Source organism: Pleurodeles waltl, chromosome 10 (genome assembly GCF_031143425.1).
Source record: "Pleurodeles waltl isolate 20211129_DDA chromosome 10, aPleWal1.hap1.20221129, whole genome shotgun sequence".
In the NCBI taxonomy this organism is placed as follows: Eukaryota; Metazoa; Chordata; class Amphibia; order Caudata; family Salamandridae; genus Pleurodeles; species Pleurodeles waltl.
In genome coordinates, this window is record NC_090449.1 from 148970972 (window position 1) to 148989782 (window position 18811).

An 18811-nucleotide genomic window follows, 5' to 3' on the forward strand; every position below is an offset into this window, starting at 1 on the left:
TGGAGGGCAGACAAATATTAGGAAGGTTGGTGGAATCCAAAGTGTGAAGGCAGTTCTGGGAATTGCTTGAATACATAAGGCTGTGAATCCAGTAATATCAGGCTTGATATTTTGTTCCTGACTTGAAAATGGACCTGGGGATTAAAGTCCTATCTGGTTGCTTGGGTAGCTGGACCCCATAGTTTGGGTTTTGTGAAATATTAGTTACTATTGACAGTATCAACTGCACTTGTGCCCATTCTGATGGATACTTCTACCTGCGGATTCATCACCTTTTGAATAGCTCCAGATATCAGCATTTACCTGTAAACTTTAGAGTAGGTCTTTTGTACCAGAAAGTGGAATTTGGGTCCTTCTTTACATCTTGTACCTCCTTGTACAGCACATCAACAGAGCCGTCAGTTTTTGTTTTTTTTCCTCCTCCGCCCTTAGGCAGGGATCCCAAGTGGCTCCTCATGCAACATTTTTAAAATTAGAAATTGAAGTGCTAAGCAAGATGTTGCCACCAAAGATGTCCAGTTTAGACCTGTGACATTCCTGCAATGGACAGATGTCCATTTCAGACTCTCAAGAGGTCCATTGTGGTCAAAGATTAGGCTGTCTCCTTCTTCCAAGTACTTAAAAAAAGAGAATATGAGGAAGCATAGGAAGCCACGCAGGCAAGATGATGCCTAGACGCTGTTCCTGCTCCACGGGTTTGTCTTAAGGCCACTCTTCCCTCGTGCATCCGAGTGTTTCTCGGTACCAGGGTTGATTGAGGTTGCCCCTGATGCATTATCCCACTCTCTGGCAATGACTCGTCTGCTAATAAATCTGGAGTTTCCAGCAGATACTTGGCACAGAACATGTTGTCTCCATGGCACTTCAGTTCCCTCAGTTGCTGCTTCTGCCTCATAGGACCGGCAGGCCCGCAGCTTTGATAACTGTTTTTTTTTTTTTTCTCCTCTGAACCCAATTGTCCCCAGTTCTTCTCAGAACAACCCTCCAGCCCTGTCTTGAACCGCACTGGTGCCCAAAGCTTTGCCACTTGAATCCTTTTTGAATTCGCATGCTGTGCATTATTCCGCCATCTGGTGGGTGGATACTGAAAGTTGTGTTCTTGTGTTCTAGAAGAGAGAGGAGATAAAAAAGGGTCATGGAAAAAACCTTTTGAAATTTTTCCCCAATTTTCATCACAAATTTGCCAAGAGAGACCCCCACAAGGTCTGCAACTTTTGCCTGCTGAAGGATCACAAGGAGGAGGACTGCAAGGCCCACGCCCAATTTGTGTTGAAGACTCTAAAGGTACGTCGCAAGCAAAGACTCCAGCACCACAACATGGTAGTGGCTCAGAAGCAGAAATCACTGCAACACCTAAGACTTTCGAGTGATGAAGAGGGCAACGTGGATGAGGCCGAACCAGCGAGAGGGGGAGACTCGGACACCGAAATCTGTGAGTCCCAAGTGGAGAAGGTTTAGCTGCAGAGGAAGGGGCCGAAAGATGCCAAAAGGAAAAAGGTAAAACCGCTGAAAGGCTCAGACTCTTAAGTCCTCAGGACTCCCCCCCCCCAAAAAAAAAAAAATCGCCGCGGCGCTAAAACCAACAGTGACCGGAGGTCAGCAAAGGCCAAAAGAGCTGCACGGATCCCAACCAAAGAATACAGAAGGCCTGAGAACATTGTCGAAGGACTCGACAAAATTCGTGGATCGCAAGGGAGTGAGAGAGAAGGCGAGAGCGTTGAAGACTCCAGAGCCCAAAACACCAAAAAGAAAACCTCCTTCGACGGCAAAAGCAGGCCTAGGGGCACGAGCCCGAAAGGAAAACAAAAAGGGAAGCTCAAGACAGAAATGGCCACTCTCATTTAGAGTAAGCAGGAATTCAACGATTCCTTGAAACAGTTCCATATCCCTGCAAGACCCTCAAAAGTTAGTCACGGAGGAGGACCAGACGACTTTGGAAGCTGCAGCGACCCTGGAACCCCATGGGGAAGAAAAATTCTTTAAAGTTGAAGGCACAAAATATGCTCAGGGAACTGGATGACATGAGCCATTTTGAGGAAACTTGGCAGGACCTCAATGTTGATTCACCTGAAGACGGTATAGATAATTATCCGTTCAGGCCATCCCCACCAAATAACCTGTCCATGTACAATGGCCTGGTGAAGAGAGCTGCTGAAACCTATCGGGTACAATGGAAGAAGAGAAGGAAGGATCATGATTTCTCCTAGAAACCCTTTTGCCACCCCAAAAGGGAAATCTGTATTTCCCCATGCTCCCCAGATTCTGGATAAGGGTAAGGAGGGCTTCAGAGATCCAGCCACTACAAAGGGCAGTCACACCCGAGTGGATAAAATGTATAAGCATTCCACTCAGGGTCTAAAATACATCGGAAGCAATGTTCTCACAGATTCAATTATCTTCTCCACTGTGCGAAAGACAAGCAGTGCAAACAGCGCACCTACCTCTACGGGGTCACCACCCGAGAAGGAAAGAAAATGGAGAGGGAGGCCGCTATGCCAACTCCAATGCCACATGAACTGCTGTGGATGCCAGCAATGGCAGGAAATTGAGAGCCTCCTGCATCACCTCCCAGGGGAATACAAGAAGAGGTCCAAGGCAGTCATACAAGAAGGTAAAGGCATTGTTAAAACATGCCTAAAGTGAGCACTAGATGTGGTAGTAACTGTCAGTAGACAGCTGTGCACAGGAATCATTCTAAGACACTTGGCTTGGGATCTCAGGTTTCAAGTCACAGGTGCAAGCATCCACATTAAACATGCATTTTTGGTCAGGCCCGGGACGACACCCTTCAACCAATTTCTTTTTAATTATTATAATTTTTTTTTAAACAATGAAACAACAAGAGTAGTGGGGGAGTACTGCAATTCAGGGGCACACATAAAAGAAATCCCCAGCAAATGCACCCCTCCCCCTTCCTCCACCCCCAAAGCACTGGAACACAAGCAAATGACTCCCAGGTCAGGAACGCATAACACCGGTGGGTACTGTATCAGAGGATTTCTTCAGCAAATTCCTTAACACAATCCACTATGGATACAACATAGAACTAACAAAACATCCTTCACAAAGACCTCCAAAGGTCAAGTCATTCAAAGGAGAGGAACTAAAACAACCAAAGTAGCACATTTAAGAAGACAAGGAATCCATGTTTACCCATACTTGGACGATTGGCTAGTAAAAGCGCAATCAAGGAGCAAATTCAAAAGGGTTGTGCAAATGGTCATGCACACATTACAACTCCTCGGTTTCCAATAAACCCGAAAAAATTAATCACCTCGACTAGAACAAGTAAAAGGTGTACCTAGGAGCCACACTAAACTCAGTAGAGGCAATGGCGTACCCAGCTCAGAAGAGGATGAAGGCCATGGAGAAACACTCTCCTATACAAAAGGGTCAGTCTCTGACAGTGAGGACTGTCATGAAGCTCATGGGCAGGATAACATTGTGCATCCAATTGATCCCACATGCAAGATTACACATGCAACCCATCCAGAAATGGATTTGTGTCAAATGGTCACAAGCCGTAGTGAGCTGGGAGGATCTAGTGGTTGTTGGAGCAAAGGTACAGAAGGAGATACAGTGGAGGAATCCAGCAACCAAAAACATAGGGATACCTTTCAAGACATCAGCTTTAACTGTAACCATAACAACGGGCACAGCACACAAAGGTTGGAAAGCGCTCTCAGGCCCCCTGAAAGTACGTGGCCTATGGAATGACTCCAGTGCAGTGAAACACATCAGTTACCTAGAGTTGAAAACAGTCTTCTTAACCCTAAAGGCCTTCCAAGAACCCCTGACATGCAGAACAGTTTTAATACAGACAAACAGTACAACCACCACCTTCTACCTGAACAAACAAGGGGGAACAAAATCCTTCACCTTATCGAGGCTAGCCCAAGACATTTGGCACTTGGCAATACAACATCACATAACTCCACAAACAATTCATCTACCAGGAAAACTAAGAACAAAGTTAGACAAATTAAGCAGTAGGAAAACGGCACACAAGAGTGGGAGATAAAGCAAGAGGTCATCCAAAGGATCATCAACACTTGGGGCACACCAAGCATAGATTTGTTCGCCACAGCAACAAACACAGAATGCCAACGCTTCCCCTCCAGGTTTCCTCAACCCTACTTAGAAGGGAATGCCCTGTCAATAAACTGGTTAGGGACATTTGCATATGCTTTTCTTCCAGATCCACAGGGCGCTGGAGAATGCCAGACAATCGAGGAACAAAATCATTCTCATAGCTCTCCGATAGGCAAGGCAGACCTGGTACTCTGATCTACTGGAAATGTCCAGGGTACAAATGATCATACTGAAGCCAGTAAACGACCTACTGACAATTCAACTTGGAGAAGTATATCACCCAAAGCCAGCCTCCCTCAACCTAGCAGCTTGACTCCTGAATACTTACAATTTGAGCACTTACAACTCCCTCAAAGGACAATGGAAATCCTAAGGGAAGCAAGGAAACAAAGCACACGAAAATGATACACACAAAAATGGAAAAGATACATTCATTGTTGCACAAACAGCATGGGATGGACTCGAAGACAAATCAAGACACAGGTTTGATATATCTCACCCACCTGCTAGACAGGGGCCTTACCTGTGCATCACTGAAGGTACATCTGGCAGCTGTAGTGGCCTACATCACGGGCACATCGGGAACAAGCCTCTTTACATCTACAGTAGTAAATAGATTTCTTGAGAGATCGAAAAGGGTGGCACCACCAAGATCAGCACCAACACCTTTACGGAACCTGAACATAGTGTTAACACAGCTAATGACAGAACTTTTTGAACCCATGTACAAATCGGACCTAAAGTCACTCACCCTCAAAACAGCCTTTCTGATAGCAATCACTTTCCTGCGCATAGTTAGCTAATTACAGGCACTGACAGTCCAGCAGCCGTACTTGTAATACACAAAGACAAGGTTCTTAGAACTAATCCACACTTCCTACCGAAGGTTGTGATGCAGTTCCACATTAATCAGAGCATACTATTACGGCTTTCTTTCAGCAACCAACATCACATGCCAAAACTGCTCTACAAACTCTGGATATTCGAAGAACTTTAATGTACTACCTGCAGGAAACCAAAAAAATGTGCAAGCTTTCGTGTCATTTGCCATGGCAAACAAGGGATCACCAGTGTCTAAGGCAACCATTGCCAGGTGGATTTTCGTCACTATCCAAACTTGCTACAAAAAAGCTGGAAAACGCTTATCTGCACAACCCAGAGTGTACTCAACCAGAAAGATGGGCGCCATACTAGTGTACCTAGAAAACATACCCTTTGAAGAAATCTGCACTGAAGCGACATGGGCATCTCCACACACCTTTGCAAAACACTATTGTGTGGAAATTCACATGAACAAGGGAAGCGCAAGTGGGTCAGAAAGTACTACGACACTTATTTGCCAGCTCATCCACATTTTACCCAAACCAGCTCAAGGATAGGGATACCGCTGTATAATCTAATGCACAGCATGTGAATCCAGAAAAGAATGCATGCTGTAAAACGAAATGGTTTCTTACCTGTAGAAGTAGTTTTGCAGCTTTGAGTTTTCTGGATCCACACATGACCCACCCACCTCCACAGAAATGAAGCACGAAGCAAACAGGAGGGAGAAGAAGGAAGAAAAAAAAAGAAAGCAAAGAAGAAAGGGAAGAATTAGGAATCTGAATATGGCAATCACGCACAGGAATATCCGGGGTGCCGGCTCATGTCATGCAGAGGACAGACTTGGCACAAAATGTTGGTCGACGGCACTGGAACACAACTTTCCGGACCCAACCGCTAGATGACGGATTAATGCACAGCATGTGAATCCAGAAAACTTTTCAAGCTGCAAAACTACTTCTACAGGTTAAGAAACCATTTTGTTGGACTCTTAGCCCCCGACTAGCACTGACGCTGGCTTCAAAACCATGCAAAAGACTAAATTGATTTTGATTCTCTGAAGGAGTGCAGAGATTAAAAGAGGAGCCCAAATGCAGGGAAGAGTTTCAATCCAGGCCCTCTCAGAGGGATGAATACTACCAACCAAAAGGTAGAATCTCAGTTGCGTTTCTGGGCCATCCTTTGTGGAAGTGGAATCTTTTACAATAGTGCTGAAAAAAGCCATGGAAGTACTAGAACATCCTCTATCAGTGAAGAAGAATAAAGCCAACCTTCTGACTGACATTCTTTAGCCACCTAGAAGTGCCCTGCCTCCGTTTAACAACACCTCCCATAGAGCCTACCAAGGTGACACACTCCCACAATAACCTCATCAGAAGACTCCACAAGACTGGCATACAGTAATCCACTATCATCTTCTCACAGGAGGAACTTCAAAGGGTTAGGTTGCTATGCTTCACTTCACATACCAAAAAACTGATATGCGGTGTCCTACAGGGATCCTCCCTCAGCTCCACTCTTTCCAACATATACATGACATCGTTCGCCAACATAATCCGATCGCAAGACATCACAGTCATCTCCTATGCCGATGACACCCAACTCATCCTCTCCCTGACAGACCAGACAAACATCACCAGAACCAACGTCACCAATTGTATGAGTATAGTAGCAGACTGGATGTGAGCCAACTGCCTGAAGCTCAATGCCGACAAGGTGAAAGTACTGGTCTTTGGCAGCAATACCTCCTCCCTGGAATTCCATCTGGTGGCTGTCAGAGTTAGGACCAACACCCCCAGACCACGCAAGAAATCCTAGATGACAAGCTGAACACAATGGCTTAAGTCAGTGCAGTGTGCACCCCCTTCTTTCACATCCTACACATGCTGTGAAAGATCTTCAAATGGTTGTCTCAGAACACCGGCCGAACCATCATACAAGCACTCATTACCGGCAGGCTGCACTACGGCAACACTCTCCATTTCGGAATCTCCAAACAACTCCTACACAGACTCCAGAACGCAGCTGCAATACTCAGACTTGACCTCCCACGGCGCACCCACAGAATACCGCACCTCAGGAAGCTTCCCTGGCGCCATATTCACAAGTGGAGCTAATTTAATCTTCTCATGCACAACACAGGACCAGAATACCTGATCAGCCACATACACTTTCATCAACCAATCCTACACCTACGCTCTACCTCACTCTCACTTGTGCACACACCCTTCATCCCCATAAGCAGAACTGGAGATGGCTCATTCTCCTACATTGCACTCAAGACATGGAACAACCTCCCTCAACACGTCAGAGCCTCCTCACTCATTGAGCTCTGCAAGAAGCTGAAGACTTGGCTCTTCATATAAGCACCTTGTGAGCACACACCTTGCCCAAGAGCCTGGATATCCTCTTGGGTGATTAGTGCGCTGTGAAAATCAACGTAACATAACCTACCTAGGAGCCTATCAAGGCGACATGGGTTACACTCTCTTCTACACAAGTTGTGAGCAGACACAGTCACCATGACTGGCCCAAGAGGATCCAGCTTCCGTGTCAGCGCGCCCATTGCCACAAGGCATAGTCATATATTCATCTTCCTGCACAAAGCAGAACACAGGTTCCTTCTCAATTGCTCTTCTGGCCCAGAAGTCGAAAACAATTGAAGTCATTAGGAAGGTTTTTCTCCCCAGTGTGTCTGGTGCTAAGATCAACAAACACCACCTGCTTGTTGGCCTGGTACACTCACAAGCTGTGGGAGATGGCACTGACTGTAATGTACACACTTCCAGTTCATCCAAGAGACAACTTTGTAGAAGTTGTTGGATGCAGCCATTATGCTTCAGAACAATGGATTTTGACGTGAGATCCATGATTTCTTCAGAGGACATTAGATGCTATGCCAAGCTTCATTCAATGAGCTTTACATGGAATGTCCAAATGAAATAAATGGACATCCACTTTGATAATACTCTCCTATTTGCTGAAAAAGCAGACTCGGCCCTCAAGCAGCTCAAATAGGTTCAGGTTCCCTAGGCTTGGGTTCCTCTGCCTGCCAATTTCAGAGGAAGTACCAAAGTTTTCTCTGACTCAAGGGGTGTAGCTTTTTGTCCACACCAACCCTCACAGCCAGATTAACAGCCAAACCAGTTCCTGCAATAGTATAGGGGCTGATTCAATTGACATCCAGACAGACTCGCAACCATTTTCTTAGCTTCCCCTCCAGCATCCACCTTAGCTTTCCCCAAGGAAATCCCATTCAGCCAGTGCGTGGGATGGGTATCACACCATTTCAAGGCCTGGCAGGTCATCTGTACAGAAAGATAGGTCATACAGATTATTGAAACGGGTTATGTCCCTACTTTTCAACGTTCCCTCCCTCGATCTCCCCGTCATCTCCTCGTCAGTGGGGCACATTTGCATTCTTCCACAAGTGGTTGTGACCTCGTTACAGAAAGGGCCATAGAGTTAGTCCAGTAAGAGGAGACTAGGTGAAGATGTTACTCTTTTTACTTTCTTTGGGCCCATCAAGGACAGTAGTCTGCATCTCATTCTAGACTTCAGGGCTTGGAATATGTTTCTCCGCAAGGAGAAACTCAAGATGTTTATTGCACAGGTCACTCTGGAACTAGGAGACTTCATGTTGTCCCTCGACTTGCAGGATGCATTCTTTCATGTGCTGATCTAGCAGTTACAAAGGACACACCTGAATTTTGTAGTTGGTTCCACTCTATACCAATTCATTGTCCACCCGTTCTGATTTACATTGGCACCCTAAGTCTTCACCATGGGTGATGTCAGTGGTTGTGGTACATCTGCAGAGGATGGGGAATTCTGTATTCTAGCACCTAGATGAGTTTGAGCTCAAGGTGGACTTGCCACAGCTGTTCTCAAACCATCTTAATTCCACTGCATCACTACTTTTTAACTTGGGCTTTTCCATCCACCTACTAAAGTCACACCTGGAGCCCTTTCTGTGCCTTCAGTTTATATGAGCAGTGCTGGGCACAGCATCTCTAATAACCTTCCACCCTCCCAAACTCTTCCTCATAGGGAATTTGGGACATTCAGTGTAGGATTGTGATGTGTCTGTGTGTCTGAAGGGTTCCCCTGATTCCAGCGCAGTTGGTCCTTTGCCTGCTAGATTTGCTGCCTTCTTGCATTCTCCTGGTCACTCACCCTGGCACGTGAGGTCATTGCAGTGGTGTTTCTATTTGCAGTGGTTCCAGCACGGAAATCTGAAGGACTACATCTAGATCTCCCCAGATGCAGCAATGGGCGTCTACTGGTTGTTGGTAGATGAGAGCCTCTGCTGTGAGAAGTCCTTTTGTCTGTAGCCAGAAGCTATCGTGGTGGTGACTGATGTCTCCACTCTAGAGTGTTGTGCCCATCTAGAGGAGCTGGGGATCAAAGAACTTCGGTCTCCTGAGAAGCAATATTTCCCAGATGCCAGCAGTTCGCTTAGCTCTGAAAGCTTTTTTGGTCTGACTTTGTGGTTGTTCTCTCCAGATCCTTAAGGACAATACGGCAACAATATGGTATGTAAACATGGTATGTAAACAAACAAGAAGACTGGGCTCCCTACTTCTTTGCTGCCAAGCGCTCAAACTCTGGGCCTGGGCTCATTTCACTGTGGTTGGTAACCAACCATCAGGCAGGTTCTCTGAATATGAAGGCCAATAGCATGAGTTGGTATCATCAAGCTTGACCACCAGTGGTGACTACATCTGGAGATGGTACAGTTCATCGTTACTATCTGGAGCATGCTTCCAGTGGACCTTTTTGCCACTTTCAAGAATCTGCAGTTTTGTGCCTTTGAGACTCCATCGCAAGGAGCCCTAGGGTATGCGTTCCATCAGACCTAGGACTTTCCTCTGCACAACGCATTCCCAACCACACCTTTGATTCCTCAGGTGCTGAACAAGATGTGCTAGAACCTGGCACATGTAATTGCGATTGTTTTTGTCTGACTGTGGAGGGTTTGAAATGCAGAACTACTATGCATGCTCCTCTCGGGTCAGGACCCCCCCCCCCCCCCCCCCCAGCACAGTCAGTAAAGACACTTCTTTCTGATGAGTTGGACTTTAGTTAGCCTAGAGTGGTTGTGGATTTCAGCTTTGTCAGCCTTCATTTATTTACAGGATCAATCTTCTCTATTTTGTCCCAAGTTATGATTTTTTTAAAATAGGCTGTCATACTCATTTCCAACTTTCCAGATCTTAAATTGTGCGTAACAGTGTTGGTTGGTTGGGGTTTGGTTTGGGCATATGCCTGGCTGGCAATTCAGCTTTTTATAACGAGAACAATATTTGGCAGCCCTCATCAGCTTATCAAATCAGTGAACTGCAAGCGCTATGTACCGACCCTAGTTCACATCTTGTTTTCCAGGCAAGCTGGTGCTGAGAGCTAAGACATCCTTCTTTCAGAAAATGTTAACATTGTCCATATTAGTTAGTCCATCACTGCTCCCACATGGACCTCCTCATCATACAAGGAGAAGGAGAGGCTGCATCAGTTTGACCCTCATAAAGCAGTCCGCTACTACATTGACAGCACAAAGGAGTTCCTATCAGATTGTCAGTTATTTGTCAATGTCAGAAATAAAATGGGCAATCCTGTCCATAAGAGGACTTTGTCCAGATGAATCAAGCTTTGTTTTAAGAGCTGCAATACACTTGCTCAAAAGGAACCACTGGCAGGTATCAGTTATTCTACCATAGTGAAGACAAAATATTTGGCCTTTTCTAGGGGTGTGCCTCTCCCAGACTTAAGTTGCGTAGCTACTTGGGCATCGATTCACATGTTTGCTAAGCTTTAGTGCTTGACTCAAAAGTCAGAAGGTATGGCCATTTCACACACTCTGCACTCAAGGACTTTCTGGTGTACCCATTCCTGAGGTCCACCACCTAGGAAGAGTACTGTTATGATATCTAGTAAAAATGGGAGGAATATGCAGGTGGAAGCATCCATGAGAAGCAGAAGTTACCTAATATAACAATCTTTCTGGTCTCTCTGCAAATGTCTTACCGGTCCCACCAACCTCTCCCCTTTGGGAAGCTGTCAAAACATTCACATTATTAAGGCTCTAGTTTATAATGGTGCACTGTATAACTACGAGTTGCAATTTGACTGTCCTCATCTCTGCCTATAAGGCCTAAAAAAAAAGAATGAGGAACATATGCCATGTTGCTAGTGTGGAGCTGTGTGGCTCCGGGGATGTCATATCCATACCGGACATACAAACTGAGACAAATGTCACCTACTCGTGCAGGAGAGCTATTACAAAGTTCACGGATCCAGTCTGGTGCTTGGGGTTATTCAAAAGGTTACACATCTGGAGGTAGGAATAGTATCCATCAGAACGATTTTTTGTAATCAAATGTAAGTAGTCTAATGGACTACTTACATTTGATTAAAAAAAATCGTTCTAGCTAGAGAATCTTTGTATGTGAGGACTTTTAAGAAGTTCACAGAAGGAATGAGCCAACAGCCTTCTTCTGGATGGCATTGGGTCAGTTGAAATATCAGGAATGCAGGAAACGGTGGTAAGAAACTGCTAAACTCTTAAAGCACATTTCTTGTCAGTTGACTGAAACATATTGCACAGCACTACACCGAACCTGACAGTATTAAGGAAGTAGGGAGTCGGCAGAGGTTGCTTTTTTCCTCTTGCAGATGGTGAGAGAAGACCTAGTGCTGAGGGGGGTCTTGCAAATCTTTTTTAACAGGCAGTCACTCATTCTCTATCTTCTGTTCGCTTTACCCAAGAAAGATTTTGACCATCATTTTCTTTACCATAGGAGCACTTAGAACAGGAAATTATGGATTTGGGGTTGACTTGACATCTATAGACCCAAAAGATGAATGACCGGGTGTGCAGAGCAGGTTGGCTGTGGCCCAATCAACCTTTTTGGGGTTGGGGTGGTGTGTAGTCAAAGCATCATCAACTCCAGTGACCTTACCTATTTTTATTGCTTTTTTCTAGAAACAAAATGCCTTATTTTGGAGTGAACAGAGCACTTAATGTTAAGGGTTTTTGGCCAAGCTAACTTGACCTGATTGGAAATACTCATCTGAGGAAGTGGGGCTGGGAGAAGATTAATATACAAAACGACTGCTGGAGATCTCAGCAACTGCGTAAATGATCTTAAAACCTGCACAGACCACAAAGCTGCCCCTGATCTTTCTAACCTAAGTTTGCCCTGTGCATCCTGCAAAGACAGAGATTTCTATATACAGCTGAAGGAGAATTGGGTCCTCTTTGATCTAAGCCAGTAGAAGAGGTACACAATTTTTCAGTTTTTTCGAAGATAGATAATTCAGGCTGTGTGCCACTCATCTCCGTAACAATGGGAAGCTCAATTCTTGGTTACATTGATACGTACCTCTTCAAGGTGTAAGAGGAGATGAGTAAAAAGAGAGTAAAGAAAAACATAGATGACCTTTATGTAGATCATGAAATGTTGATTGTAGAAGAATAGAGACTGAGATGCTGGTCCAGAAGCTAGAGTAGACATCTGTGGTTTCAAAGCAGATCCCACGTTCACTGCTCAGAGCAAAACAAGAATGGGGTACTCGAAGATGGCCTTGTGCTTATGCCTGATAATGCATGGTGCTATCCCTGAAATTAAGAAAAAATACCTGACTATCAAAGTAAAAGAGGTGGAAATAGAGTTGAATATATGGGATGAGCCTTATATTGTCTACCTGCTGTTTCTTTTGTGTACTTTGGGTTCCTGCCTGATCGTATCAAAAATAAATGTAGGCTAATTTTGAGGCAGGCTGAATTACAAAACAAATGCTGTGACGCATATGGTTTATGTTGAAATTTTCAATTAAGCTCCTCATTTCTAGCAGCCCCATTTTTATTTTCCACTTTTCTACAGTTACAATTTCACAATATGAAGATTTTCACTCTCCACTAATAACATCAAAATTCACACTCCTGATTAGCCTTTAAGAACACCCTGCTTACTAAATGAAACTGAGTCAGTGTAATTCTCCCTTATGAATGATAATTTTACTATTCTTTTCAATTTCTCTTTTACTCATTTAGCATATGATTATTTTTCCTGTTCACTCATCTTCTAGCCTTCTTTTGTTCCAGGTCTGATTGTTCTCCACCTTCTCCTGCTGTGTTGCCGTGTGGCGCATCCGCCTTTTCTCCGCCTGCTTCGCTACCATCCCATCTCAGTCTCCAACAGTGCCTGATACCAGATGATGCATCCCCCCCCCTTTCATATGAAATCAGACTGCTTTCTACATTACTTACTGTTGCTTATGGATGCTAATTTCTTTTTGCTGTTTTCTACTGAATAGGTGCATATGAATGTGCTGTGCAAATTTGCTAATGGTTTTCTGATGATTTAACTTCGATATTTGAATGTTTTTTTTTAATTGGGTGGTTTTGGGTGCTTTGTTGCATGGAATGAATCCCACAATCAAAATTATTTTTCTTGTGATACAATTTCAGCTCATTGCAAACAAGTGGAACTATTTGCAAAAATCTAATTTGCTCCACATATTATCATTTGTAAAACAAAGACCGATCTCGTCACCAGCTAACTGTTTGCAAACTCCATATCTTCAGCATTAAAGTATTACTAGATAGGGCAAAGACTTGTGAAATGACTTGTAGGCATGGCAGTCCTGAGACACTTGTATTAAAAAGGCTTTGATTAACCAAGGGATGTTGTTGTAGTAATTAGTCACTGTAAATCAGGGCCTTACCATTATGCAAGTCAGTTTTCAAACTTTGATCTCCTTTCTTATATTGCCTGTCTTCAGTCTATATGTGTACTGTCTTGGGAATATCAAACACTGTTCCACCTTTGTGGTTTGTAGAACTTGTAAATGGCTTTCATTCAGGTATCCCTGTTTCATTTGCACACAATCTTCACAAAATGCTGAATGATATAGACTTTTTCCTCCATGTAGAAATGTTAACATGTTGTTGTTTGAGCGAAGAGCATTGTATTGCCAGAAAGAGTTTCTTATATCATTTTTTGAGAAACTAAGTTGGTGTGTCAAAAAAGATTTAACACTTTTGTTCACACTTTTCTTGATATTCTTATAAACACTGTGATAGCCCACAGCCATTAGGACTTACAAATAATACTTCACAGCTTGTAATTCTACTGTATAACATGACATTGCATTCAATGCTTGATAAGGCTCCATTGAAAAGGATGCTCTTTTGAATTGTTTGAGAGAAGCTGTCGTTTTTTTGTGCTTTGTCTAAATGTCTGTGACAACACCATGTAAGACTGTAACATTTGAATAAGCTAAATTTATGATTTCAATAATTCCCTTGAATTCGTCATACAATGGTCTATAAAAGATCAAAAAGTGTTTCAAAAGAGGAAACATTAACTTTAAAAGAAAATCTACTTTATTCTGCTGCCTTTTCCTGCCTGCATTGTGTGTTGGGGTTTGATTCTGCAGCATTCTACTAGCAACAGGCTTGCAGCCACTCATCTCCCATTGTCTTAATAAATATCTCTACAATGCAATGTATGTGTATGTAAGTGACTGAGATGGTGAGAGGATCACATTGCCTGTGACTCCAGTTTGAGGCCTTGATTAGAACCATCAATATTGCTAAGAAATAACTTTTTATTTAAGCATCAGAAACAAAGCCCCCCTTTGCAAAATGCACTGCAGGTTAACCAAATAAAACTGTTATAAAATCACCCTACTTCACCTGCACAGTTTTTGCATCGATATTTATCTAAATAGTGCCAAAACTGAGAACACTTCTAAGGATCCCCACAATGTTACTTCACAATAAATGACTACTAATATATTAAAAAAACTTCATGGTAATAGACTTATCTTAATACAATCGAAACTGCTATGGTTGTCTTCCCAACTTAAATCTTCTAATGTAAATATGGAGCTAAAAATAAATAAATCAAATTAAGGTGCCTTCATACGAAAGTGAAAAGGACGCAATTTGTTGGTGCACCCCTCCACAAAACGTTCAGTTCCAGTTAACATGAAACAATAAACAAAGAAAGTGCCATTGTAAAAATAAATATATTTAAAAACAAAACAAAATCAGTTCCATGCAATATTATGCCTCGCAGGTCTTTGGAAAGTAGAGAGTGTTCTGAGTTCCTCTAATGTTGGTGAATAAAAAGAAAAGTAAATTGTATTGAGCAGTTTTGGTTATGTAGAGTCTTAGACATTGTGGAACTATCATGTTATCTCCAAAAGATGTGACTATTATAAATAACATTACGAAACAATTTCTTAGAGACTCTTGATCTCATCTCCTACCCTAATACTTGTTAAGCGGTTGTTTATTATGATGAATGACCCCATGCAGCTAGTGCATCCCAAACTCTGTGTGGGTCTAGACCTGGTTAATTCTGATCTTAAGCATCAGTACTGTGGATTGACCAAAGTTCTCTTTCACTGTTTTCTCTGATACAGACATTTTTGGAGAAGTCATTAAATAAGCTTGTGTTATTGAATTTTAATGTAATTGAAAAGGTGGCGTGGAAAAATGCCCTTCATAAAGGGAAGTGCTGTTAAAACAATGTTAGAGTAGTTCACATTATTGTTAAGGATAGTGGCTATACTTAAGTGTGTGTGTGTGTGTATATATATATATATATATATATATATATGTGTGTGTGTATATGTATATATATATACAGTATATATATATATATATATATATATATATATATATATAATCTTTCACAACACTGTAAGCTTTCTTTAAAAAGCAAGACAATGTTTCCCGTTAATTCACAATGTACAGTTTTAATGACCCTTTACTCCTTTATTATTTTGTCCCTCTCTGCCTGATTGACCTACTGCTTTGGCTGCTGTTGATATGTGGAACATATCTCTTGTCTATCATCTAGGCGCTCCTTGGTGATTGAAAAGTTTGAAGCACCGGACACTGAAACATCAGATCAAATGGAAACCAGTTGCTCCGCTGCCTCCGTGCTTTGTAGTGAGACTCGACAAGGGAGAAGTGAGAAGAGAGTTTTCACCAGGAAAAGGGTAAGTTATAATGAGATAGCTGAACATTTAAGCCTGTGCTATCACAACCTTCTCACCATTTGTATTATGGATTAAAGAAAGGTTAGGCAATGCAGCAAATACAAAAAAATGACAAAGGAAAACGGTAGAAAACACCATTTGTGAGAATGCCTAATTATGAGAAAAATGACAGGTCTGAGAAATAATAAAACGTAGTTTTAAAAACAAATTCATCCTTAACCTGAAAACAGAAGCCATACGGTGGTAAACAACTAGAAACTGAAAACAGCTGAGAAAAGGGGGCAGGAGGTAGAGGGACAGGGTAGCAGAATAAATTTGAGGGAAATAAGTCACATGCAAGGAGGGGGGTGCTCGATTTGTAAAAAGAGGGAGAATTTTGGGGTGAGAAAAAGAATTGGTAGCCAGGCATAAAAATGAAGAAGGTAGAAGGCAGGAGTGGGAAATGAGGGAGAAAAGATGAGTAGTAAAATGGAAGAGGAAAAAAACATGGTAGTGTTTGTGTTAGTGGCCAAGTTAGGGAAGAAAAGAGTGAATAGTAGTGTAGTGGTCAGGGATAGAAAAAAGAAGGAAATTAAAAATGCAGTGTTTGCTTGTAGCAGTAGTAGACCACAAAATAATTCCCTTACCTGTAGGTTGATCTGGCTTTTATTCGTCCAAAATATTTAAATAAAGGTGTAGCTCTACATTGTTTTTTTGTAAATATGTTTCTGTGTGCTTTGTAAGTTGTCACATTTCCCGAAATGTAGTCGGTGTTCTGGTAAACAAAAATAACGTCCAATGTAATTTGTTTAATGTGCGCATTCATGTTTAATGAACAAAATTAAATTCTGTCCATATACTTAAAAAGTTTGCAGTTAGTTCCTGCGGAGTATATGTCAGCTTTCTGCTGCAGATGTATAGTGTTTTTTCACTGAAAAAAACAAAGGTTACAAGGACGTTATATATAGGTTCTGAATTTACTCGTACAAAACCATAGAAATTCAGCAGTTGTAGTTAGAGTTCCTTCAAGTGACTATAACTTGTGCCCTAAGATAACTAACTCGCGCCCTTGCCATGCATGTTTTTTTGATCAATACTTTTATTGCAAATGTTACAGTGATTATATCAAAGATGCCATACAAGATCTCATTAGTGATATAATATGTGAAGTAATTATCTGTGTATGGTGAACGTGCGAGTTATAGTTACCTTAAGGCGCCAGCTGTAAATAGTTGAAGCAACTCTAAAATAACTGTTGAATTTCTTTAGTTTTGTACGAGTAAATTCAGAACCTAACTATAACGTCCTGTAGCCTTTGTTTTTTTCCGTGAATTTCTATGTTTTTTTTAACGTAAAGTAATTTTAATTACTATACATTATTCTAACCCCCGCCACGGATACCCTTTGCCATCGTGGCGGGGGTTGGTCGCAAGGCCTGACCTGTAGCCAGGCCTTTCAGTCAAACCCTCATCACCACCTAACTCCATGCCACGCATGCCCTTTGACCGTGCACAGCGCAGCTTGGCCACAGGGCCTATCTCTGTCATGGATCTGAAACTGGGTGTGTGAGTCTATGCGTGGGTGTGAGTTGGGTGTATGAGCATCTGAGTGGGCGCATGAGTCTCTGAGTGCATGTATGAGTGAATTAAATACTGAATATGAATGAGTTTGTGATGTTTCTTCCATATTTTTTCATATTTGGGAATATTTTGCAAATACTCTGTACAAATTCTCAAATTTTCAAGAATACCGCTCATGGAAACGCAAAATCATTTGAAACCCACAATTTGCCCCAAAACACACCTATATGACACCCCTGAGGTTAGGGAACCTGCACCCTGACCGCTTATGCCACATATATATATATATATATATATATATTCAATGGCGTGTGTAGCTGCAGATCCACATGCTTTGCAAAAGTCCACCATCTAGTGTTGGGCTCAGAGTGTTACAAGCTTTTTTTTTTTTTTCAAAAAATCTTTTTCGAGTCACGAGATCGAGTGACTCCTCCTCTCGGTGATAGTGCACAATGGCATCGAATCCTTTGTTAGATTTTTTTTCTTTCCGTCGTCAGATTCGACGTGTTTCCTCTCGCTCGGTTTGGTACTATCTGAACTTCTCTGATCTTTCTATAAAAGTCGGTATAGTTCTCAATCGCATTTTCTAACTTATATTCGATCCGATTGTAATCATTGGGGTCGATTTATTTGCCATTTCTGGACGACCACATCCTTTTTGGGCCTACTTCAATTTGTGGTTGTCGAACAATGTCAGGCTGATGGAACTGACTCAGTTTTGCTTTTGCCCTCCGTGTCACGCTAAGTTCCCATACACCGATCAACACTCTGTGAGCAACCTCTATCTTTCGCCGGATCACAGAGTAGAAAGCTGTGAAGCGCGTCGATCCTTCCACTGGAAGATAACTCTGAGGGATCGAAGAGCACGTCGATTAGAGATGGCCTCCAAGTCGTCGGAACAAACACCTGACATTTTCGGAGAAGAACCTACTAAAGTTACAGTTTCCATTGCAGACTCTGATTCGGAACGAGATCTGGATGGGGACAGCCAGTCGCTTCCAGCGGTGCAGTACGTGAGTATATCCGCCCCTCCCCATCACTCAAAGACTATTAAAAAGACGCCAGCACTGGTCTTGGGTCCACCACTGCTTGCCGGCCATGGTCGAACCCGAAAAACACATGCGGATGACCAACCCTTGGGTTTGGACCCGAAAATTAAGACCAAAGTGTATTCGGCACCGAAAAAAAACTGCCATCGATTTGGGAGCCGACAATCTCGGCCCACCTAAAACATTCGGTCTCCAGACTTTCAGAGCTGAAACCTATGGGTGGAAAATATGCTCCAACTACAAAGGAGTCTTCGGAAGTAAGGCTCATATTAG

At 42.7% G+C, this 18811-nt stretch overlaps 1 protein-coding gene across 6 annotated transcripts in view; it reads left to right on the top strand.

Moving 5' to 3' along the window:
• Positions 1–18811, top strand: part of MPRIP (myosin phosphatase Rho interacting protein) — a 754399-nt gene that overhangs the window by 363591 nt on the left and 371997 nt on the right. For all 6 annotated transcript variants that reach the window (XM_069210054.1, XM_069210057.1, XM_069210056.1 and 3 more), the window contains exon 8: positions 15789–15930. In XM_069210054.1, coding sequence (XP_069066155.1) covers positions 15789–15930 — 142 coding nt within the window. The remainder of the gene's footprint in view (positions 1–15788; positions 15931–18811) is intronic.